Here is a 26,097-nt window from a genome sequence, read left to right on the forward strand (position 1 = left end):
GCAACAATGTGAAACAATTAGTCTCTTGCATTAGTCAATGTAATAGAAAAAGGACCTTGAAAGCCACTTCAGTACTGAAAGTTTGAATATAAAGCATGCATGCACACACAGAGTAAAATATAAATTGAAATAAAGGAAACCTTTTAATAGTGGAGAGAAATCTTAAGTCAGTACCATAATCCTTTACATATAGTGCTTCTAACATTAGCTTGCTGTCCAACTAAATTCAATGGATGGGACTGTGAGCGGAAACCCAAAGAAGACTCGTGTTTTAGACGCTGCACTTGCTACATAAACTTGTTTGTCTTTGCAGAGAGGGGTGGGATGATTGCTCCTTTATGTTAGAGCTATAACACAATGCAGGAAGCTGCCACGGTTTAATGTGTTCCAAACATTGGTGTATTGGTGTTCTGTAAATGAGAGGCAAAATGTAAAGAACTTTACTCTTTCATGTAAAATACTATCTATTGACCACATCTGGTAAAAACTGGTGACTTCATGTCAAGTGAAGAAGACTGCAATCTAAAACCTTTGCAGATGGCAACCACTACCAATTTAATTGAACATTTTATCCTTAAGGAGGAGCTTTTTATTGATAACAAGTGAGAACAAGTGAAGTAAAACCAAGTAAATAAAGGCCCCCAAAAGAATAACCAAGCCATGAGATCCCTTTAATGTAGGGGCCAATTATTAAGGTAATTAATACAATTTCCTTGGTCTACATCACACATGCCTTTGCCAATTTGTACACTAGTCCATTTCACTTCTTTCTATATAACCAATGTAGCCAACTTTTGAACCAATATAATCTGCAGGTGTCTTTTTAAAGACAGATGCACTGCAACACTACAGCGATGTCTTTCAGTCAGCTAAAGAAGAGATTCTTATTGAAATCACTGTTTCTATTTGCAAAGATTCTGTAGGAATTATTAAATCAGTTAACCATTTATTCTGGGACGCAATGCATAGATAAACAAAATGATAATCACATAACAGATGAATATGTTAAAGGGTATTTTAAGTGATTGTAGTTGCAGAGGTTATATAGTTTTTATATAGTTATTATGTCTGTATCTATATATAGTTAAAGAGTGGACTGCTACAAGTGCCAAAAGACTACCAACAACACAATGGACCTAAAATTGCAAAAGATATACAATACTGGGGTGTTTCTGCTGTTATCTAGTAGCCCACAGCAGCCTCACTGTGCTTTCCCATTTACCCATTACTTACGGGGGTTTGTAGCTTGCAGCCAGTCACCCTATTGTAATAACCAACAGCTTTAGGCTTTGCTAAAAGCTGTTGTTGCTCTAGATGCACGCTAGACACTCCATGAATATAGGTCACCAGTTAAATGAAATTTTAACCTTCTAAGTATCATAAATGTGTCTGTAAAATATGTCCTGGGGGAATTATTATAATAAAATGATTCCAGTCACAGGAGGGAGAACGTTTTTCTGCAGGCAAATTTCAAGCGGACTTTCCCTCCTTCTTGGTTTTAAACTTCATTTAGACAATGCCTCATCTGATTTGAACTGTGAATAGCAAGTCAAATTAAAATAAAATGTCACTCCTGTAATTGGGGTCCTGCTGTGTAATCAAAAAGTGCTCATGCTCAAGATGCATATGCAAAAACTCTCCATTCATAGTTTTGCAGCCACACGTAATTAAAATATAGACAACCATGAATGTACCCTTCTCAAGTTCATACAGCTGAAGTGACAGAGTAAGGTAACGGCCAGCAACAATAACTTGCTCATATCTTGGTAAAGCATAGCCAAAAAGCTTCCAAAGGCCAATGCCCTCACAATCTCACAATTTTAAAGGAAGCAGCTAAATATTAAATAAATATTAATAGGGTCCTTTATTGCCTAAGCTTGACTTTTCCATAAAATTTCATTACATTAGGTCGGGTAATTTGTTGTTATTCTGGTGACAAGTACCAAGCAGCATAAGATAACACACGATGGCAGACGAACAAATGTGAACACAGAGCACCAGCATCACCTTTACAAATGATGTTATAAAGTAGCATGCAATGAACCTTTGTGTATATCTTGAGTAGAAAACTGCTCAAAAAAAGACCCATCCTGTTGCCATGGCAGCTGTAGAGTCAGTATTTGTGTACAGGTAAGCTTCTGTGCAAGGACCTAAACGGCTGAATGTTTCTAAAACCATCCAAGAATGTTTTTCATTTATTTATTACTTTGAAGTATTTTTGATTTCTGTTCATTTGATGATGATGTTGATTTCTTTGCACTTTTTCAGGTTTAAGTACAGCTTGGCCAGTAGTCGGCAACGGTTTGCAGACAACCTGATGTCTTCCATGTAAACTATGGGGGACTATGGCAATCTGATGGAGACCAACAATCACAAGGAGATCTTTGGCACAGCTCCCTCTTTCCATGTGATTTAACATAGTGTCAGACCAGTTACTACAACAATTAGGAGGTGGCTGAGCCCAATTACTTAAAAAAATAAATACATAAAAAAAATCCCACACCATATTCCTCTCTCTACCAAATATTAAACAAAGCTTTCTCTGACAAAAATGCAAACAGTTTAAATGAGGACAGAGCCAGCAGAAAAACAGAATTGGACTGCTGTGTCTTCAGCTATTTGGAATTACTTAGGTTTGTACCATGTATTTGATTAAGTTGGACTGATGGATTTCAAAGCGGAAAAAAAATCAGTGAGGAACATGCCCTTATATAATACTTAACTGGTCAAAAGTGAAGACTAGCAGCATTTAAAAGTTTTCATTCTTAATATAAACAAAGGGTAAGCAGGGCAGAGGAGAAAAGAAAGCTGCAAAACTGAGGCAGAGGCCTCTCCAGGTAAAGAAAAAAGTGTACAGGGGAAGCTGGAAACAATAATGGGCTGACATGAAACATAATCCCCTCTGTCTGAGATTTTATTGGCAGCCCCTCCAAAGAATGGTGGCTCCCCTATTATGACTTAACACATCAAAATCGCAGCATAGCACACACAGAAAAGGCCACCTGATGATAAACACAGCAGACAGCGTCAGAGGCTTTATCTTGTGGCTGCCTGCAGCTCGACACAGGTTCAATTTGGCCTGCAACAATCGATTCTGTCCCTTCTTACCTCTGCTTCATTTGGTGGAATAAAAACAGACCTTTCGGTAAAGAGCAGGTCTCAGCTGGTATGCCATGTCAAGGCAAAGGAGAGGAAAACTGGTGATAGGAAGACACCTGAATTGCAGCTGACCATTAAACAGGTATTCACATTTTTACAATCACGATATTTGAATCATGGTCAAAATAGTAGATTACAACTTGCATGGACTTTGAAAATTATACATCAGTTGTAATACACAATAATGAATAAACCCAAATGAACAGTAGAGCTTTAGGAAACTATAGCTTTAAGCTATGCAAATAAAATAAAATAAACATTTTAGGTCATCTTCTATACCTAAATAGCAAACACAGAAATTTTATTATTATTTATTTATTACTATTTTGCTTAATAACTTGGGTTACAGATTAGTTGTAGAAGCTGAAAAGAAATTTCACGTACTTGACCTCGTTCTTCACCTATCTCATTGGTGCATGCAAAATTTATCATAAACAAACTTTTAAGAAAATTAGGAAATTTGCTGATTGGATTATTGGCTTGTAAAGATGGTTATCTTTATATACATATGCCTTGGTTATTCGAACTATGCCATGCACCATCTATAGAGTCAGACAGTACTCTACAAGTAATAACCACATTGTAGTGGCATATAATAATGCTATAAACAAATATGGAGTATAACGGAGAAAGTGTTGGTCTTGTCCATTATGCAGTACCATTGGGTCGACATGTGACTGACCACTAAATTCCTTCTGCGGCATGATAACGACCTGCTATAGATATGAAGAACTAGCTACAGTCAAAAGAAGAAAACGAAGTCTCGCAAAAGGTGTGAACTGCCCACACAGACCGCGCTCTTTGAAGTTCTTGCATGTTGTCTTGTGTGTTGATTAGGATTAGGAACAGACTGCAGTTTAAGTTGCATCGACTGTTTGTTAAATTTATAAAAATATATCTTTCTTGGTTACTGGGGTGCAAATTTCTACCCCACCAATGGACATTTTACATGCACTAATTCACACAGCTACTAAAGGTCACCGAACTTTAAAACATGATGTTACTTCATATCTTGCACAGACAACCTATGGTATTGTTTTCCTGGGAAAAATTGAGGCAAGTTGATTTATTTATGTTTTTGTATTCTGCCCCTAAATATGAAAGGCATTTTTGAAGCCACCTTCTTGTGTTTAATGCAAGAGTGACGCCATAACTGTCTTTATTTGAAGAGAGCATCATTATTTCCTGAGATGAAAGCAACAGAGGTGGAAATGATATCATACTCATTACATGGGAGGAAAACACTCTGTTATGGTGGTGGGCAATATAGAACCTCCTTTTCATGACAATTATTAATACCCTGTCCCATTAATTTGCAATATCATCCCCATCTCCAATGAAGGTTATCCCTCTGCTCAGTATGCAGGCAACCTGGCCTCAAATTCTCAATTTCACATGCAAATGTGGAGCAACTGATTTAAATAATATTTGAATATGGATTGCACAGTGTGACTCCATATCACAGAGCTGTAAAAAAAAAAAGAAGGTGGAAAATGTAAATCGTCAACATGTAAGAGAAAGGTCATCGTGCGGACCTGTTAGATTTATTTTTTAAATAAAGGGTTTGCTGCTAAATTAAACTCATTTCACAAGGCCCGAGGACAAAATTAGAGGAGATTGGTCTGATTTACATCTCAAAGCCAAACAAACACAATACAGTTCATACAGCACAAAAGAAGCAGTTTCTGATATGATAGTGGATTTATCTAGTATATGATCAACAACAGCAGTTGCTTTTATACGCAAAGATGAGGAAAAATGGATGATTTACCAACTTGTAAACTAGTTCACAACGATATAGCTGAGTCTGCTACAATGCTGCGTTCTGTTTGCCTTAGAGTCAGAGCTCAGAGATGAGTAAACTTCTGCATGGTGTGCACTAGTAGTGATTCTAGAAAACCGAGGAAAAGTAAGCGGCTGTTCTGACTTTCCATGTTGGAAGTCCAACTTTAGGGAGCAATCCAGTTGAAAATTCCAACCCCATACTTCAGACTTCAGCTGTAAAGCATCATCAAGTCACTGGTGCACAATTTTGCATAATGTAAAGAAAATGTGTGGCAACAACCATTTGGAAGGTGACAGATGAAGATAAGCACGATGTTGGTAGACCTAAATGTAACACATACAGCGAAAGCTTCAACATAGGCAGCAAATGTACTGCCATGTCTTCGTTCATCTCAGGTGTATTAACCCTTTAAAGCCGGTCGGAGCGGCGTAACTATTTTTAAATCCCGGTAGCACTGCAACCACGTAAGCTAGCGCAATAGTTTTTTTTGCATATGAAACCAGAGGAGTTGTACTTGCATCTTATGCCATCAGCTTGTCCTCGGTCACGGTTTCCTTCCACATAAAGCTTTGCAAAAACTGCATAAAAAGCACTTGCAGCAACAAAAACATAATATTCCAGAAACACGCTTTGCCGATCCGATCAGCTGTTTGTAACACTTCCTACGTCCATCAGCGTGAACGATCACATGTCCGCCATGACCTGCCCGAAACCAGAAGTGACATCATTTTGCGGAAATGTAGTTTTTTACCATCGTGGCCTTATGAGCCTATAATTGTGTTTTTAAAAGTTATGCTTGACTTTATGACTTTCTGTGTCGTTTCTGGGATGCTGAGGACTCATATTGCACTGCTGGAAATATTTTATTTTGATGCACATGCTGTTATTTTGCAAATTTGCACTATAATATATTTTTTCGTTTTTCCTGCAGTATATGAAAATTGGTGTATCTCAAAAATAAAACTATGAAGACACTTAAAATAAATGTCCTGTGGTGGGAAACTAGTTTGTGCAACTTTTTTGTATTTACAGTTTTGAGGGATAAGCCTCTTAAATTTCTCTAACTAGAAATATATGTTAAAAAACAAAAACGATTTTAAATTTCTTTGTAGTTTATTGCACTTTTTTGCAATTTATGTAATTACTATGCACTTAATGCAGACATATTATTAAAATTTGGGCTGTAATGGTTGTATTGATGTATAGCAACTTGAAATGCTCCAAAAAATGGCTCCACAGCATGTAAAAATATACTATAAGCTCTGGCGGACTTGGTTCTGTGGCAGGTCTTAAAGGGTTAAAAAAGGAGTGGTGGTGGAATCTTCACGCAGTGGCATGTGTTAACTAAAAGGGACACATAGGAATCTGTTCCCCTGGGCCTAGTAAGACTCCAGTGAGTAGCACTGTCATGTTTGCCTATGCTCTTATATTATATATTGATGAAAACCCATGATAAAAAAAAATACTCAATTTAGAATACAGAATCAATTCTCACCCCCACAATTGCACAGGAGATGGCGAAAGCTGCTCAGATTCTTATGACAGCATTTCATCCAAAGACACGTTTTCTCAAACAGTGGTCAATAGAGGCAGAGCATGCAGTGAAGCATGGAGAGCAAAACAGAGGCACTTTACCGCAATGACCACCTAGTCAGTAAATTATGTGTTGCTTTTCTGGGTAAATAGCATGTCTGTTATAATGTGTATTTTTCCTCCGCGTCATGGTGTGATTCTTGCGTGTGAAACAACAAGAATGAGAACTAGAATCGGCTCAATAGATAAAGGCTATAAATGTTGAAAAAGCTTCGGACTTATCGGACCTAATGGCAACATATATGCAGTGTTGGGAAGGTTACTTTTAAAATGTATTCCATTACAGATTACAGATTACATGCCCCAAAATGTATTCTGTAACGTATTCCGTTACGTTACTCAATGACAGTAACATATTCTGAATACTTTGGATTACTTAATATATTATCATGCTTTTTACAACTGCATGAATGTACTATTGCTGTGTGATTTATTACTATTACTGAAGGTCCGCGACTCCGAACTGTAGTAAAGGGACCTCTGACTAATACGGCGGGGTCCCTGTCGGCTCGTAGCCGAAAAATAGCTTTACTTTGTTGTGTGGGTCAACTTTTCTTGCGAGAGACAGAGAGAGGCGTTGAAAGGCTGCTCCAACGGAACTTATTGTTTCGGAGGAAAACACGAACACGGTGTACAGTCGAGTCTTAATAGCTTACTTACAGCTGGGCTCGTCAGGCACTCTTCTTGGCTGCAGTGGTTATTATTATATTTACATGCTTCCAGCTCCCGTTTCTGCTTGATGACAACTCGTACCTTTCCACTCCCCTTTTTCTCCCTCCTCGCGCTCACAGACACGTAACGTGTATGGCAGTCCATTCTCCCTGCAGCACGGACTACACTGCCCATGATGCTACATTCTTTAGAGCTATGCTTGTAGCATTCTGCCTGTTAGCTTAGCACAACAACAACAACAACAACAACAACAACAACAAAAAGGCGCTCTGTCACCCAGGAAACACACAGTCGCAGAGAGAGAGAGAGAGCGTCGCCCTGTAACCATGGCAACCATAATGCTGCCGCCTGGAACAACAGAACTTAGCTGTCAAACAAAACCCAAACAGTCCTGACCCGCGACAAAATGAAACAGGAAAGTACCGCAGTGTAATCCATTTATTTCAACAAAGTAACTGTATTCTGAATACCACCTTTTTAAACGGTAACTGTAACGGAATACAGTTACTCATATTTTGTATTTTAAATACGTAACGGCGGTACATGTATTCCGTTACTCCCCAACACTGCCTGTATGTGACAAACTGGAAGTAATTTCTCTATTCCCATCTGACAGAAAATTTGCAATTAAAAGTGTAGTTTGAAATTAATTTTCCCATTTATTTAAAGCACAAATGATTTTTGAGCAAACTTTTTGAACATCTGAAGTTCTTTCAACAAGTGGCTTGTTAGTTGCTTCCTGACACTCAGAAAAAAAAATCTGTGGAATTGGGTATAAAATTTGCCTGATATTAATTAATCACTGATTGTCCTTGTGTAAAATTATTAGCACTCTGCTATTTTGTTTGACATTATCCTGTTTTTCAAAGTCGTTTGTGGCATTCGGCTATAAAAACACTGTTTTCTGTGTCAGATTATTATAAGTTGACTTCTGAATCCAAATGAAAAATACTTTTTTCCACACCGTATTTAGAAGTGAAGTGTTCAACAGTCTGGGCTTCAAAAATAAAATTTTATATTCCAGTTTTTGAACTAAAAGTAAATGACTGGGTAAATAAAAAGTAAATGCATTGATGCCAAAATGACTATTGAACAATAGTGTCATACCTATTTGGCAAGCTTAGCCTATTAAATATAGACCTTACCACTGAAGCATCACACAAGCACATAACATAAATCCTTAACTGGGTGGGCATATTGTACTGTGGATTATGCTCTTTCAGTCAGTTAATATCACAAATCCTTGCACTTGTTATTGTAATGTTGCAACAGGGCCTTATCAGGAGAGTGCAGGGATCACCTCAGAGAAAACTCAATTTCCGGCTCATTTGTACAACAATCGTCATCATCTTTCTTATCAGAATAGCCTGACAGACATGCTATCACAATTCTCTAGATGAAAAACAACTTCAAAGTTCCCCAATGTTTAGTAAAAACTCCTGTCAATGACTTCTTAGTTCTGTTGCTTAAACCTTGCTATGACAGGTCAAATGCATCGTGTCATATGCTTTTGTCATTGCACAATGCATACCATATAGATCAAGCTTTGTGATAATATTCAGAGTCAATGGAAATGTCGAGCATTGTAATGACTTCATGAAACTGCTACATGGAGACCGAAATCTCTGAGGAGTACAGAATATTGTAACATTTATCTGAGTGGTACTGGAGCATTCCCTACATACTTGAAGGTCCACATACTAGTGCAATTAGTAAATGGTCAACTGTAGGGCTATCTTGCAAACAAACACTGCCTCACCCCTAAAAATGATGTTGTGGTACATAAATACTATGAAGGCCTGCAGTCCTTAACATATATATATATATATATGTAAATGAAACAGAGATCTGCAAAAGCAGTAAATTATATTTTCTATTAAAAATCATGTACATTTTTTGAGGAAAAAATATGTCATTATAACAATAATTGTGCAATATTATCTGCTCAGATATTAAATTATTGTAATTATGGTACGATTATTTTCATCTTAAGGAAAGAATGGTTCTTGCTGTGTTAGTATAGAAAAATCTAGTTTTTTTTAAATGGAGCTTCCTTGTTCACCTCAGCTACTGGAACACTCCCAGCATTGAAAATGGTCTACTGCGACAGCCTGAATTTCTAGACTGGCAAAAAGCATTATTCTCATTCCTGGTCTCATTGTCAGCTCTCATTGAATTCTCCTGTCACAGACTGAAGCCTGATGCTAAGCAGGGCTGCTGGCCTCCCTGCATGTGTCTATCTCTGTCTACAGTCATACTCACTGGCCAAAGTGGTGATGTAAGAAATCAGAGGTGGAGGGAAAGGGAGATGGATAGAAAAAAATAAAAAGAACAAAAAAAATGAAGAAAGAGAATAGTTGTTTTGCTCTTACAATGAACTACTCATCCACCATGAAGTGAGCGCAGAAAAAACGAAAACTCTCTAGAGCTCATCACTCATCCTGTGCTGGTGGAGCTAGACAGGTCTGTTTCCTGTTCCTAATATTCTTCATGACAGACTGTCCATTTACACTGCTGGCCTCGCTGATCCTCCTCTATTACTTTCAGGTCCAGGGAAGGGTATACTTTCAGCAACAAGTAAGAAAATTGTTTCCATTTCTAGTCATGGTGGCTGTTAAGATGACTACTGGTCAAGTGTACTTGATATTGGTATCGGTGTGCATCACATGTTTAAATCAACAATGTGCATTTAGTATTTACAATGCAGCAAACTATCTTTTTTTTTTTTTTACAATTATCATAGCATAAAGTTGATGGCTAAGGTTGCAAATAATGAAAGCATTCCTGCTATGGTATTTAAAAAATACACTATTTATGTCTAGTTTAAAGCAACTTTCAGGACTCCCAAGGCTGTAATTATTTGTATAGCACTGGGGCTGCCACGATTAGTCGTCTAGTCACGATTACGTCGACTATCAAAATCGTCGACGACTGATTTAATAGTCGAGGCGTCGTTTGAAGCTTTGTAAGATCCCAAAAGACGCAGGAATAAGTAGCAGGATTTAAGAGTGTAATAACGGACTGAAACAGAAGATGGCAGCACTGCATGTACAAGGATGCCAGCTGCCGTTAAACCCCGAAGAAGAAGAAGCTGTGTCCCAGAATTCATAGCGCAGCCCTGCTCAGTTTCCAACAATGGCGGCAGCTAGTTAGTTTTAATATTACTCTTATTATTCTTTCTGGGTCACAAAATAAACGTTTAACATGTTTTCAGGCGAGAATGTAGCTGTGTAAACCTCAAATACCTGCTCAGTTTATCAAGACACCGCATACTTTCAAAAGCGCTCCGACGTTTTCGGAGACGTCTGTTACCCACTAGCTCGATAGCTAGCCGGGGGCTAGGTCACTAGAGCCGTGAGAACACCGGACTCCCGGCAAATCGTTTTCAAACCCACCGCCGTCTTTCGCTACTCAGGTTAAACATGATATATGAGTCACTGAGATAACTTAAAAATGTTATTGTTTGGCTTATTTTAGTATTTTATTTGTTCCTGAGTAAATCGGTTTGGCTGAGATTAAAGTTTTTACACAGCTGAATAAACTTCAAGCAGACAGCTGATCATCAGAAGTGTGAGATGCTCCAGAATTTACTCCGGTGTCCTGTTATATTTTAGATAGCAAGGAGTTTATTAAACTTCACCGAAACAATCTGCAAATTTCATTAAAATTTAATAAACTATCATCTTGTCTTTATTTTTAGTTAGCACATACCTTAAACACTTAAAGCTGTAAGCTAATGATAGTTATATAAGAGCAGATGCTGCTGGTGCAATAAGCTGTACGTTTTATGTCCAATGGATGATGATCTGATTAGTCGACTAATCGCAAAAATAATCGGTGACTAGTCGACTATCAAAATAATCGTTTGTGGCAGCCCTATATAGCACTAAAGAATATTTATTCAATAATAAAATCACCTCTTTTTAAATAGTTCTTAAACAACATTTCTTCAAGTCATATTTCAAAATGAAAAAAGGTTGTCGATTAGCTAATGTGTGTTTTGGTTCTAAATAGGTTTTCAGCATTTAAGTCTGATGGGAGATTTACTAAAAAGCAAACGAAAAATGTGACTCGAGTCAGTCATCTTGGTGTGCACAATGTTTCTACCAGCTCTGCGTGTCAGGAGTAGGCCACTTCCTCTCCTTTTTTCCTTGTAGACAGCATCAGTGAGCTGAAATCTTCAGTGTTTCTATAGATGTTCAAAGGGGTTTAAAACCACCCTTTGATTAGGATTTATAAGTACAAAGACAAAGCCAGTCTACTGTTGTCTCAGGTGTGCACTCTAGGTCAATGTACCACTGGTAGGTGAATCTCCATCAAGGACCGAGGTTATGTTCCTTAGAGATCAGGTGCTTCTACCTTCAAAGTTTCCAAAGTCATGACCAGCTTCTCTACAGCCGGAGGCATCCCAAAGGAATTCAGCTCTTGTCGACAGTTTACCAAAGCTTGTAAATTAAAATGATATTCTTTGTAAAACAACTGTATAAATCACATTAATTACATGTTAAAATAGATATTAAAAAGTTTCTTCAGATTTGCCACTTTATAAATTACAACAGCGTCGAAATGCTCCACTTCTATGAGCCCCATACTACACCCTATTAACTCCCATGATTAAAAGGCAAATGGAAATCCCATTGAGAATATTAATATGCACCTAAGTCAGATTGTCATTCAATTACTTTTAAGCAAGAATGAAAAGTGTGCCTACAAATCTACAAAGGAAGATTTAACTGTCTGTGAAATAGATTACTGTTGTTGTTTTTCACTGCTTGTTGTGGCTCAAGACTCATCCAACCTAGTATTAACCTGGAGACCTTTAGTAGTTTCTAACATTTTCAGAGGTTATGTACTTATTAGCATGTGAATCTGCCATGTCCATAAAAATACTGATAACGATCTTATATAACACTGAGGTGTTGTATGAGAGCAATAATAAGCACAAATCTGCATCTTTATAGTCTAAATAAAGAACAAAAAGTGCCTAAAATACAAGTGAAAATTTGCCAAATGACCCATTTCATTTTAGTTCCATTTGATGAATATTATTAGAATATAATTATAATGTGCTAATCAAATTAATATTGCCCTGAAATCCTATCTGAGTGTGAGTATAACACAGTCTTTCCTTATCCAATGCAAATGCACCACACAAAACAGAAAAAAGTAGAACTGATGACAAAACTGGGGAATGCCTCTTTGGTGCTGAACAAGGTACCCACAGACCTGATAACAAATGCAGCTCCAAAACCAGGTAAATAGGTCTATGTTTCTTACACAGGAGTACTATCGCTTTAACAGCAAGTGATCTGTCTGTCTGTCTGTCTGCATGAGTCAACTTGGGTTTCTAATAACGAAAAGCAAGTCTCTTGGCCAAAAAGAGAAATAAATAAGCTTTTTGTCTATTGCAGCAGTACTTATTTGATTTGAATAATGTCTATTCTTCACATTCCTCAAGTTTCTGCAGCTGACTTCAGTAAGATACCCTCCCATCCCTGGACTGGCAAGGGGGGAATATCTTCTCAACCCAATGATTCTATGCAACTGCACAAAAACTAAAAGACAAATGATCCTTTCTGTGTCCCACCATATCGAGAAAGGCATTTTGTCTACGTAATACAGAGCCAAGTACTGCTCTGAGTTTAAATGGGAAATGGGCACTGCTTTATTATGCTGCAGTGCCTTGAAATGAATGTGGATAATAGATATATTCACAGCGGTATTAATATCCTCAGAGTTCATCTTTTTTTTTTTCTCCCCTCATTCTCCATTTTCCCTCTCACAGGCTCCAAAGTACTTTGCCCTTGGCTATGCCTTATACTAAATAGATTTATGAGAACATTTGTGTCATATTTCCTCTTTTCCCGGATTGTCAAGACAGATTGTCAGTGCACCACTGATTGAGTGGAATCACCACACAGACTTAGTTCCCATTGTCAGGCCCCACATATTCATCTCTGGGGGAATTTAACAAGGCAAATTGGCCAATGACACTTCTCTCCAGCCATTGCCACTCCTGTTAAGATGGGGTCAGGGGTATGAAAATAATAGACTCTATCGCTACATTTCAAATGATTAGAGTTTCAACACTCAATAATATATTTATAAATGAAAGGATATACAGTTTATACACAGAACGACTATCTAGCCTCAGTATTGCCCACAGTGCATCATCCTAGAAAAAGATTTGCCTAGAATGCTGCTTTATGTCGAAGAACAAGCCAGGATTCCACTGTGTGTGCTGGGCAGCTGAATTATTAATAAAGCTGCTGAAATTTTGAGCATTTACATTGTTTGAGTAAAAAACCTTGCAGCCACAACATACACTTTCCACAGCTCACACAGCTAACTACAGTAGGATTATTATCAAAGGGGCAACCTAAAACAAACTATTAACCAAATGCACACAAATATAACTGTTAAATGAAAGTAAATGTAGTGCAGTTAAAGTAAAGGTTTACCAAAATCAGCAGCCAAGTCACTTTATTTGATGTTTTTTGTAATGCACATTAATGGTTTGCCTATCCTGTTCCACAGTCTACTGCAATACTGCCACAGTTCCCATTAATTACTTAGTTTGAGCATTCAATTAATCAGTCCGTGTGATGGCGTGCTGAATTATTAATGCCTGCAGGAAATACTACCAAACGTTGTGCAAAAATCGCAGCATCATTAGTTTGTCATCCTATTTGACTAGAATAATATTGAAAGAATAGTCTGAAAATAAAATCATACAAATCTATTTGAATTAGTCTCACTCTTGTGTACTGTACATTGTTTGTGTCAGTCTGTGCAAATCTAAACAAACAAGTTAATTATAGTCATGTTATAACAGATTATGAATCAACAATATGAAGTCCTCTGGACATGTAATTTCTCAAAAAGTAGAACTTTGTGCTGTTTTCAAATGAATCACAGTGGCTTTATCAATATTCTGCCAAAGGCTGGTGCTTTGTCCCGTACTGAAATCTTTTTAGTCAAAATACATTTAAAATGTTTGATTCTGAAAGAATTATCAAAAATAATTATGGTGACCACGGAGGAGAAAATGTAGTATTGCACTATTAAATGTTGTGCACACCATTACGATTGTGCTTATATTTTGTTTGTTTTAAGCGCTTCCTCTCACAGCAAGAATATAATGGATTGTGCAGTAGAAGTGAAAAGTAGAAGTGTGGTGAGACTTATTTAAATGAAAAATATGTAACAGTATTCCCCTGTGTTATTCCCGCTAACAGGGTCCGCATATGTGAAAGTAATGAACTGAACAGTTAATTTCACACACAAAGTGCAGAAGGTATATACAAAGTGTTCCGTGCATGTTTACATCTATGTAAGGGCTCTCTGGGAATCATATTATCAGTGCACAAAAACATTTCAGTATAACTCTGATTGCATGTTTTAGGCTGTTGTCATGCTGCAGAATGCATTTGTGCCTGGCCGGATGTGTCCTTGATGGTACTGTGTGATGGATAAGAATTTGCCTGTGAGCTTAAGATTTACAAGACCAGTAAAAGTTCTATCGTGCAAAGAATCTCACAGTTGCCTGCAGACATGCTTTATTTTGGAGCCCTCAAGTCCTTCAGCAGACAAACTGCCAAATATTTTGCATTTTGGCTCATCATTCCAGAACATTTTTAGGGAGGGCATTTTTTCTGTATCGTAGTTCTTGTGTTTTCAAAAATAGGTGCAACAGTAACTGAGGAATTGCTCTTCTGGCCACAAATCCTCCCTAAAGGGTCCTTTTGAGCAGACTTCTCTGAACTGTGGGGAAGTATACCAGGGTCTCACTGATTTCTGCCAATTCTGAGCTGATGGAGCTGCTGGGTCTCTTCCATTTTTGAAGGGAAGTCAGCTTGACTTTTGTCTGCTGCACTCAAGTTTCAGTGGCAAACCACTGCGTTTCCAGTCCTTACCCTAGCCTGTTTTTTGTGCCTCTGCAGAGCAGCTTAGATGGCCCATTTGGAAACACTTGTTTGCTACAAGACATCTGCCAGAAAGAGTTTGCTGATGACCACCATGTGGCTTGTGTTATGCTCACTCTTGCCATGGTCTAAAGGTGTCTCTTTCCACCATGACAATCTCATATTTGAGTATAACCCATTTACAAATTGCACCGTTCATTAGCACTTGCCTGCTGTAACTGCTTAATTATCTCCTGTGACGTCCCCAGCCCGCCTCGTCTCTCTCTGTGTCTCTCGCTCTCTGTGTTTAGTCAGTCTGAGTGCGCTTGTCACTTCCTGTTTTATTTTGACAGACCCTTGTCTCATGTGCATTGTGTTCAGTTTCGCTTCCCTCTTGTTACTGATTTATTCCTCCTGTTGTCCCAGCTGCCTCCACTTCCCTGATTACCCTATTGTGTGTATATTGTCCCAGTCTCCCCTTGCCTTTGGCCAGATTGTCAGTTCTACCTCCATCGTTCTCGTCCATGTTCTTTGTGTTTAGTTTTGCCCAGTTTGTTGTTAGTGAAAGTCTGAGTCTCATGTTGCCTTTTTTATTTCCTTTGATTTTGTGCAGCCTTACTAAACGGCTCGCTTTCATTAAGTTTATTCTCCTAGCATCTGCATTTGGGTCCTCGTTAAAACGTGTGACACATTGTCTAAGTAGAACTGCTGCTCCACATTCCTAATGAAAAATATAGTTATTTTTAAGACAAACTGATCATTTTGCTACCATTTTGTTGTGAAGTATCCTTTTGCTGAGCAGAGAACAGTTAATTTTGAAATTACAGAAGCAAATAATTTAGCCAGTGTCATAGGTTTTTTTTTGTTATTGTTAATGTTGAAGAATGTTTGATTAAGCCTGATTGTCATTTGGATAGCAGAATAAAGTAAAATGTAAAGTGTGGTACTTATTTTACTAAAAGTTCACATGTTTCATAGTAACATTTCTTTAAAACTATATGTCCACAGTGAACTGCTTAAGGTGGAAAAAGGAGGAGCCTTTCCCTCATTAAGATCTGGAACATTTGCAACTTGCTGCCTCCTTAAATGATCGTGGATTTTAATTAAAATTGACCTTTACAGAGGTAAGCTTTGAAAATAGCTGAATCCTATGAGGAATGAAGGGTCTCCATTGAGAACATTCACATATGCTGGACTTAGTTATTGTTACCCTCTAAGCTCCATTATGGTACACACATTCCTCCTAACAAGACAGCCTATAAGGTATAAAAAAGTTGAACTGCCTTTTTGGGTAACCCAAACTTTTAAAAACAAACAGACTGGACTACGACCGGCAGAGAAACTAATCGAATAAGCTGCACAGTCTGACACGATAACTCAGTGGTGTTGCGGTACTGTCATTTTTTAAAAAACCCTATAGACTAGAGAACACTAAAGTAGCTAATCAAGGAAACAAAAACAAACTATGATGTCCTACTGACATTAGACAGGATTGACTGCCCTGTACTTTTAAACCAGTGTATTCATTATACGTTCATGTCACACATCACTCCCTACGTCACTTTAAATCAGCCGCTCTCTAAAAGCCTCTAACAATTTACAATCAGAAATCATATGCTTGTACACCTGAGATTTACTGTAAGAAATAATAAATATATATATTTAGGAGAGGATGAAGGTCATCTGTGCAGCTCCATATTACTCTATATGAAATTACTTTATTTTGTTGGTCTGTTGTTTTAGGGTAAAGGCTAATTATATTGTATAGACTTAATATGACAATTCTAACAAAGCCAAAAGGTTTCCAAAGAAACAACAACATGGATGTTTTTTTTCCATGGATGTTTATATCAATAAATCATTAAACAGCATGCGGTTCAAGTAATGTAACATGAAAAAGAGCTTTCAATAAATGTGAAAGTAGTTCTGATTTTATATTAAACAGTTAGATTGTACAATGTGCATTCAGATGAAATTAAGATGAATAAACCATTTTAATACATTTTCTATAGTCAGTTTGCCTAAAATGAGACCAAAACCTTGTAAAAGATCAGGAAATAGCATCAAGCAATTAACCTTCAAGGACCTAATATGTCCCTGAGGAACATTATTAACTGTGCTCTTGTTACCATAACGGTTTAAACATTTGTGAACTTCCTCTGAAAGTAGGCAACAACAATACATTAAAATCAAACTAGTGGGTGTAAAAACTGTTAATGTCATCCAAGCCAAAAGTGCAGGTACTGTCAGCTTTAGAGCTTTTTAACCGATCAAAAGAAGAGATGTTTCAATTTTTGTGGTTTCTGAGCTTGTTATAAATTCTATAACATATATCAAATAATGCGCATGTACGAATAAAAAAACAAAGATACCATTTTGACTACGATGACCTGTAGTTACATTAGCATATTTTGTGTAAAAATGTGAACGGGAGACGGCCTGCTTGAAAATCCAGTGTAATGTACTATACGGGATGATTGATGAATGGACAGTATGTGGTGTAAGTGAGATGCCGAGTAAACCGCTTTTTGCATCCCTACTTCTTAAATAGATCCTGAAGTTTGTTTTTTTCCCAAGAGGCATTTATTTACTGGTCTCACACAACTAATTGGTTTCTCCTTGAATAATTCATTTCCATGAAATGACAAAAATTGATACAATTCAAAATGTGTGCACATGGACATCTTAATATATGCAGCGGTTGAAGACTATTCAGCCCACTTACACAATGGCTGGCAGTCCCAGTCAAGTACATAATTAGTTGAATTAGATTAAATAACCAATTACGAGACTAACAAAGTAAATAAGCCTGCAGGGATTCCACCAATTGCTTGAGAATAGAATTAAAGTGGAATTAGTTTATTGACAGGCTGAATGACAGTGTGGTCAGACAAACAACTCTATTCCTGTCACAGAGACAGAGTACCGGCTGACGTCCAAGGATGAAATGTATAAGTGTCCATACAGTACTTTAATTATAGTACTTTAATTACATCATTTTAACTCAGTATGAGCTACCATAATGCTCACAAAAGTGAGAGACTATAAGAACATACACCATCGGGGATATTTTTAAACTGGTTAGACTATAAAATACGTTGATATCTAGATGGTTGCAAATTCCACTCCAGTTTAAGATGTGCTGTGGTAATAGCACAGTAAAGATGTCTATAGTGGTATTAGCAAACTGGTCTGTGACTGGGAAAGTCTTGAGACATACACAGGCAGACAGACGTACCTTTGCTAGCGTTCTCCACATGCTCCAGTTCTTCTGGAAACCTCAAAATTTCAGAGTAGCTCTCTTCACACTTCTCAGCCAGGAAATGAAGAAGTGTTGTATTCTGACTGACAGATTTAGTGTCTCGGAGCTGAAAAAGATGGAAAAAAAGATTCACAGATGTTTAGAGTCATTTACTTGAGGAAAACAATGTCCCTTCATTTTCTCAGTGAAGGTACATGTTGTCAAACCAAAGGTTTTTTTTTAAATCCTCAATACAAGACGCTCTTTTCACTTAAAATCAGTGACTGTTATAAGTTTTTAAGCATGGTCTTTTCCCTCATTCAGGTCTGGAACATCTGCAGCTTGATATGCCTGCTTCCTTAAATAATCACGTGAATTTTAATTAAAATTGAGTCGATGTAGGCAAGCTTTGAAAAGAGGAAAGTGTTTTTCATCACAACATTTTGGCAAAAACAAAGATTTCTATCACTGAAGACTATGATAGGAATGGCCCTGTTACTTAAAAGCAGTTTTTATGTGTTCCTGTTAATATACACGAAGCATTGGCTGTCATTTTGGACCAACTGCATGGTAATAATAATGCAACTAGTAAGATGTGCTTTAGAGAAAGAGAGTGGAAGTGTGGCTAAATTGGATATAATATTATTTGCTAAAACATTATATTTCGTGGGATCAATGTGTTGTATCTCTACATTATATTTTATTGTCCATAGCCACACTGACAATGTTAAACATAATTGTTTACTCAGAAACACAAGAGGGATTTCTCTGGGGGCTGTTGCTGTACATTCAACAAAATTAGTTCCTAACAAGCCAAAAGCCCAAATTCTGGAGAACTCCAACTCACACTGATTACAATACACAGGGAGAAGGTAAAATAAATGAGCCCCCCCCCAAAATGTGCAACCAATTACTGAAGACTAAACCGAAACAGATAATAATACACATATGCATGTACAGTATATACACAAATAATAACCCCACTCCCCTGAGAATAAATCGCTGGAGCAGGAAAGTTTGAACAAAAGTAATGTACTGCATTTGCCAAGTGTGTGTGAGTCTGTTCATAAGCTGAAGCTTGGATTCTTCACATCAGTGCATAGAGAACTTGTTCCATATTCATTGCCCACTGTGATTGCTATGCTGTTTGAATGGCATGCTGGGAAAGCTAATTAGCACAGCCCACCTCAGTGTACTCATACTGATAATATCCATCCTGTAAACAGCCTGCAGCTGGACATGCCCACACATGTACGCATGGAAACACGTGTGCTCATGCGCACACATGTAGGGAAAAGAACAGGCAAAGAGACGCTGTCACACGTCAGCTCAAAAACACACACACACTGTTGTCATTAGAAGAGGATCAATCATCGTTTCGCTAATCACAACTGAATTTCATGGAAATTTAATTGGTTTATTGTCATATTGCCAAACTGTTATTACTGCGCAGAGAAGAGAAACTTCCAAGATTAGTAATATGTAATATGAGACAATTAAAATATAATAATAATAATAATAATAACAACAAAAAATGATCCTTATCTGGGGTAATCACAGACCTATAAAATTGCATTGTATTGTTTTTCAGTTTCAACGAGACTGAGGGACACATTCTGTTTATTCTATTTCAGATATCAGACATTATCATCACTAAAAAGTAAGATGATCTGGTCAACGCTGACTGTAGCTGGTATTAGATGTCATTTAAAAATAATAATAATAATTTAGAAGAAGGTTTCATGAGGAGTTTGGTCAAACGCAGCCAGGAGGTAAACCATGCTGAAATGTGAATGTGTGCCTCACTGTTTATATTTGTGATTATAACACGTCTCTAACACGGTGATAACATGAAAATCCCTTCTGCTGGTAACACTTGTGACTCTGTAACATTACAACTGGTGAACACATAAATGTCTCTCAGCGTGTTCTGTTTGCTTTGTAGGCTGGTGGGCACTGCGGTTTCTCAGCCGTCTACGTCTGTGAATTTGACTTTTTGTTCATTCGATGTAACAGAGTCAGTAATGGGAACAAAGAGTACATCTTCAGCTATTCTTTATTATTCTGTTTATTCAATTATCCACCCACACGCATCTAGATCAAAAGTATGTGACTCAATAAAACAGCAGTCTACGTTTATATTTTTGACGGCAGATTATGTATGAGTCACAAGTCACCGCCTCAATATCTCTGCAACAGGTTGTTCTGTCATTCTATCGTTCACTTATCGATCTAAAGTATTTGGACACTTTAACTGTTTTATCACACATCTCCTTGTTTTGCTTTTCCCACAGGGTAGAGGTTGTCACGGAGACAGGAGACTGCCTGTCATCTGAAGAGCATGCAAAGCATCTCTCATTATCCGCCACTTTATATTCATAACTTCATATTTATTATACACAAATAACACTCATATGCATCTTTTCAAAATAAGAGTATTGAGTGTTTTACTGAGCCCATAATTTTCTAGCAGTAGTAAACGTGTAGAGGATTTAAATGTTGTCTTTAAAAATATTTTAGGGTTTAAATTATTTAACAGAAGACAAACAGCGTGCAGATCATTTTCATTTTTCTCAAATGGGTTTGTTCTTTCTTGTCTGGCATCTAAATATTCCTTCCTGTGCACACAGTTGCTTTCTTTGCAGCACTACTACAGACTTTTGTGGTGTCAATCTTGTTTCTGTGTTTTTACTGCCATTAACTGGCCAGCATGTTTGGTTTTGGCCATGGCCTTCATCTTTCTCTTTTACTTATATCTGACCCTCTCGTATGTGGAGCACTTTGGTATACCACTGGTTTTTAAATGTGCTCTATAAATAAAGTTTGTTGTGGTTGTCTGTAAGGTGTTAAATTGATAGTTCTGTATATTTTTAGATGTATGCATCTAAAAATATTTGCAGCTCCTGATGCACTTCGACCATTCCAACTGTAAAAAGAGCAACTATGCCTTGGATTTATGTTTTGAGCCCACTCAAAGCACTTTCTACTATAAGTCTCATTCATTCACACACACACAAATATATTCATGCAATGTTTTATCCATGGCTAAGTACTTTTTTCAACATTCCCACTATGATAGATGCATGAGTGGCAGCATATCGGTATCTTGCATATGGATACTTTGATGACCAATGTATCAACCCACCAACCTTTTAGCTGTTAGACAACCTTCTCTGCCACCTCAGCTACAACATACACCCTATATTTATCTTGAACAAATCTAGGACACATGGGGATGATGCGCACATTTGTTATTAAGAATAAGGGAATTATCAGGAAAGAGAGATCTCCATATTATACATACAGGAGCTGCTTAGCCTTGGAAACCCATGGCACGAGTCTCCTGGTGCACAGTTTTCATGCTGATGTTAACGCCAGAGGACGTTTGAACTCCGCAGTTATTGAGGAGCAGTGCGCTGACTATTTTAACGCACTATGCGCCTCAGCCCTCTTGTGCACTTCATGGCTGAGTGCTTGTGGTCCCTAAATGCTTCCACTTTGCAATAACACCACTCACACGTCATTATGGAATGATAGGAGGGAAGAAACTTCATAAATGGTCATGCTATTACAGTGCCACACTCAAATTCAGTGAACCTTTCAGAAGGACCCCTTTCTTCACAAACATTTATAAGGGCAGAGCACAGCTACGTGCTCGAGTTCACATGAATCTGGAAGCATGATTAGCGTTGTAAGGTGAATTTTCTCTGACATAATAAGACTGAATCCCAAAACAACCAAAATCCTAGATAGCCCAACGTAGCTGCTTTACTGAAATGAAAAAGAAATCCAAATACATTGTCCTACTTCAATGATTTAAATGAAAAAACAAAAAAAGAAAAACAAAACAAAGCACTACAGTGCCATGTTAAGTACTTGGTAATGGTTTACTATTAAAAAACAAACAAACAAAGAAAACCCTCCAAGATGAGTCATGTATGGTTGCAAGTATACTGTATTTTAAAGAGAGAAGGCTACAATACAGAAGGAGTCGTTGGTAGTAGTAACACATCCGGCTGAGGGCCTCTATAAGGGCAGAAGGACTTTGTATAAAGCTCAAGGTGCTGATGTTACTTTCACATTATTTCACATCAGGATTTTTAGTCAATGCAGCTTTGAGGTATCGTGAGAACTGTGTCAGGGGCTGTGCGGTGCCTGGGCACATGTCAAAGTTCAGAGCCATTTTAATCTCAGTCCATGCCTTGCACTGGATATTTGAAAGTCAGTACTAAAAGTGACTTTTACTGTCAGAGCTCCAAGCTGAGGAGCGTCTCCTAGGATATCTCAACTGTTATCTTAGATGCGTTTTTTTAAACTACCCACATAAAATATTTCGTACAATACAGTAACTACTCAGAACTGAATGGAGTGTAAATGCATGTCACTACTTTAGACAAACCTTTTCATTTGAAACAGATTGAAAAAAGCTTCATTACTGTGTTGTTGAAAGCAAATCCTGAACAGTTCTGTCGTTCAGTCTTTCATAACAAAACCTGATTTGAGGTAACACGATTTGAAATCCTTCAGAAGTGCATACACATGAGAACTAAGAGTAGCAGGACATATCTCGTGCAAACAAGTTCCCACTTAAATATGTAGATCGGAAATAAATAAATGAAAACAACAGAACAACTGATAACAGAAAAAGTGGCAGTGGGAATATAGAACCCTCACATTAACAGAGGACTGTCGGCCCTTGATTGCTCAATTTAACTGCTGCAGATGGAGCAGCTCAAAAGACAAATATATTGCATGATTACTCATACAACTAAATATTACACTGGATCATAAGAAACAGAGAAAAAAAGCAAAAGCGGCATTTGAACATAAAAGTACACGCAGCTGCTGAGAAAAAAAAGCTCTGCAAATGCACACTACACTAAAATGTAAGGTTTCCTCAACTCCAATATAAATGCTTGTGCTTTGGTGTTTAAAGACACTAGTAATTCTATAAAAAACAGTAATTCCTGTAGAAATACTGTATTTTTTTACAAGGTCAGAACTGTCGGGTAGATGACTCCATCCCACCAAGTCAAGCGCCTGCTAGACATCCTGTTACGTCTAGCTTAAGTCAAACATGATCATTACCAGGTGTTCTTTATTTGAAAGAACAAATATTCTTTGACTCATGCAGTATTTATACACGTATGACACACATTTAAAGATGCAAACATTCTCTTTCTATAGTCTGAATGACCATGCTTTGTCGAATTTTGCTTTTAAAGTATTTACTGTAATACAGGTATTCTTTGAGCAATACAGTTACTAAACTTCTTGCAACCCTTTAGCAGAATTTCAGCTTGCTTAATATATGTGACCAGGATATCAGTGAGTACTCCACAGGATAGGAGATTGAACCAGGGGAGTCAAGAGGTGGAAGGTGAAGGTGGGTCAGCCTGTGCCTTTCCTCTTGCTGCTTATTCCCATCATCAACCTCCTCCATGATGAGCCCATTAGGTACCCTGGACCTGCCACCTAGGAGGCCATTTACTTGATTGACTAAAGTGAGAAAGCAGACTTTTTTTCCTTGTCCATCAATAATGGCCAATCAGCCCCCTGAGGCGCTACCAGGCTCTACACTGATATTCCACACTGATTTAGTCAGCTTGCAGGAATACCAAAAGTACAGTACACTGCATCCACCATAGAAAAGCTCTCGCTGTACAAGAGATGTGGAGGATTGCTAACTTCAGATACCTGCAGAATGGGGTGGCTTTATAACTCATGCATAGTTGTCTAATATTAAAAAAATCATATGAAGTGAGAGATCATCAGAATACATCAGCTCTATTTTATTTTTTAATTTTTTCTATTTTTTTTAACCTCCTAAGACCTGAACTCTTCCATGGCAGCATTTTTAATTTCTCTTTGATATTTGGGATGATTGGAGCCCGATGAATGTAAAAACAAAGAATTACCAGATTTTTTTTTTAACCTTATTTTTGTTTTTAAGAAAAATCAGAGCCACATATGAGGATATTCGTTTAAAGTTTCGATAGAACAGTAGCAGTGTAATGTCCTCGTGAGTGGCTATCAGGCCCATGTAGAGCAAAATTCAGTATTTTGGTCTAAATAACCCAAAATGTGACGTCCACATATGTGGACGCAGGTCCCAGGAGGTTAAAGCTGAAGCACAGCTAGCAAACAGTAGTTTGACCAAAAAATGAAACTAAACAGAACAAAATGCCCAAAACATATATTTGAAATATTATTTGATTGTTTTTCACCAGTGCAAGATTGCTAACCACAGGCGGCATTAAGGGGAGGTTTGTCCATTCTCCAAACATCCCCCAGTAACTATTTTATTAGTTTATTATCAGATAAACCTGCATTAAAGCAAGAAAAACAAAGAGAATGTTTGGTTGGAGTCTTTGTTCCTTCTTTTATGCATTTATGTGTGTAATATATGTCAGCGTGTTTCTTTTGTTCCGTACTTTTGGTTTTTGCGTAAGTACAGAATCATTAGTGGTTCGATATTTTAGTAGATTAGTAATTTTTTTGGTAAACAAAAGGTTGCTGATTCACTTCTAGCCAGAGAGACAAATCCCCTTTGCGGCTGTATCAGAAAGGGCATCCGGCAAAAAAATCTGTCAAATCAAACACAAAGAACTACCTGCTGTGGTGACCCATTGTGACAAGGGAGCAGCTGAAAAGAGTTTCCCCTTCTTCTACTATGTAAGAGTTTGAGTTGGGAATATGAAAACTCCTTAAAAAGGTGACTTTAGTTGCATAACAAACAAAAACAGATCAGGACATTTTAGAAACGACAAAGAAAAGCAAATTAGAAGCTATTAGAGTGCATTCACAGAGGTGCAGAAAGTCTGTATATAGGTATCTGTATTTAACTAAATTTATATATTATCATAAATATTGCGATATTGTTCCATTTTAGCCTAAAATATTGGGTGATTACCGTAATTGTCGGGCTATAAGCCGCTACTTTTTGCACAAGCTTTTGAACCCTGCGGCTTTTAGTCCGGTGCGGCTTTTCTATGGATTGTCCATGATTTTTGTGATATTGTAAGACGATTTGTTTTGTTTGTTCCGCTGTTGTACGCCACTACGTTGCCTGGCGGAAGGGCATGTGATCAGACACACAGTATCGGGGTTCAAGAGTGGTATTTTGGTCACGTGTCCGTCCGCCAGGCAACGTAGTGCCGTACGAAGTAGCGGGAAAAACAAACTTCAAAGTAGATGATGAGCGGCGATAAACTTGCGAAAAGCAAGTTATGCTCAACTCCACCGGTGGATTCTGACAGCGTGGAAAAGTGTGAAAACATCCACGATCACCAGCTGATTTCGAAGGGCTGGACTGCTGCATGATGGAGAGGAGGACACCGCCACGGCCCTTCTGAGGGTGTTCGACTCTGACACTGACAACGAGGATTTGTTTGGTTTTGAAAGTGACAACGAAGGAAAGAAGCTGAGAGTGGATGACGAAGCCACCCTGAGCCTGTTCGTGTCCGACACTGGAGGAGAGGACTTTGGTGGTTTTAGTGCGCAGGAAGAAGAGAAAGATGGTGAATGACTGACTTTTCTTCTTGTTAAAGCCGTGTCACTGCACCTGAGCCTAAAAGGTAGTCCGAATCTATTTTTCTGGTGTGCTGCAGGTTATTGTTATGTACTACATTTGTTACTCGTTTATGAAGCACAGTACATGTTTCGTACTTGTAATTACCGCTACTTTTACATATACCTAAAAAGTTATGCAAATATGTACCCATAACTTGTTTTTCAAAATA

General features: G+C 37.8%; 1 protein-coding gene across 9 annotated transcripts in view; it reads right to left on the bottom strand.

Moving 5' to 3' along the window:
• diaph2 (diaphanous-related formin 2) overlaps nucleotides 1-26,097 on the bottom strand; it is a 357,889-nt gene that overhangs the window by 106,636 nt on the left and 225,156 nt on the right. For all 9 annotated transcript variants that reach the window (XM_040016586.1, XM_040016585.1, XM_040016582.1 and 6 more), the window contains one exon: nucleotides 18,353-18,482. In XM_040016586.1, coding sequence (XP_039872520.1) covers nucleotides 18,353-18,482 — 130 coding nt within the window. The remainder of the gene's footprint in view (nucleotides 1-18,352; nucleotides 18,483-26,097) is intronic.

The sequence above is a fragment of the Simochromis diagramma genome, unplaced genomic scaffold (genome assembly GCF_900408965.1).
Source record: "Simochromis diagramma unplaced genomic scaffold, fSimDia1.1 OVJJ01000685.1, whole genome shotgun sequence".
Classification (NCBI taxonomy): domain Eukaryota; kingdom Metazoa; phylum Chordata; class Actinopteri; order Cichliformes; family Cichlidae; genus Simochromis; species Simochromis diagramma.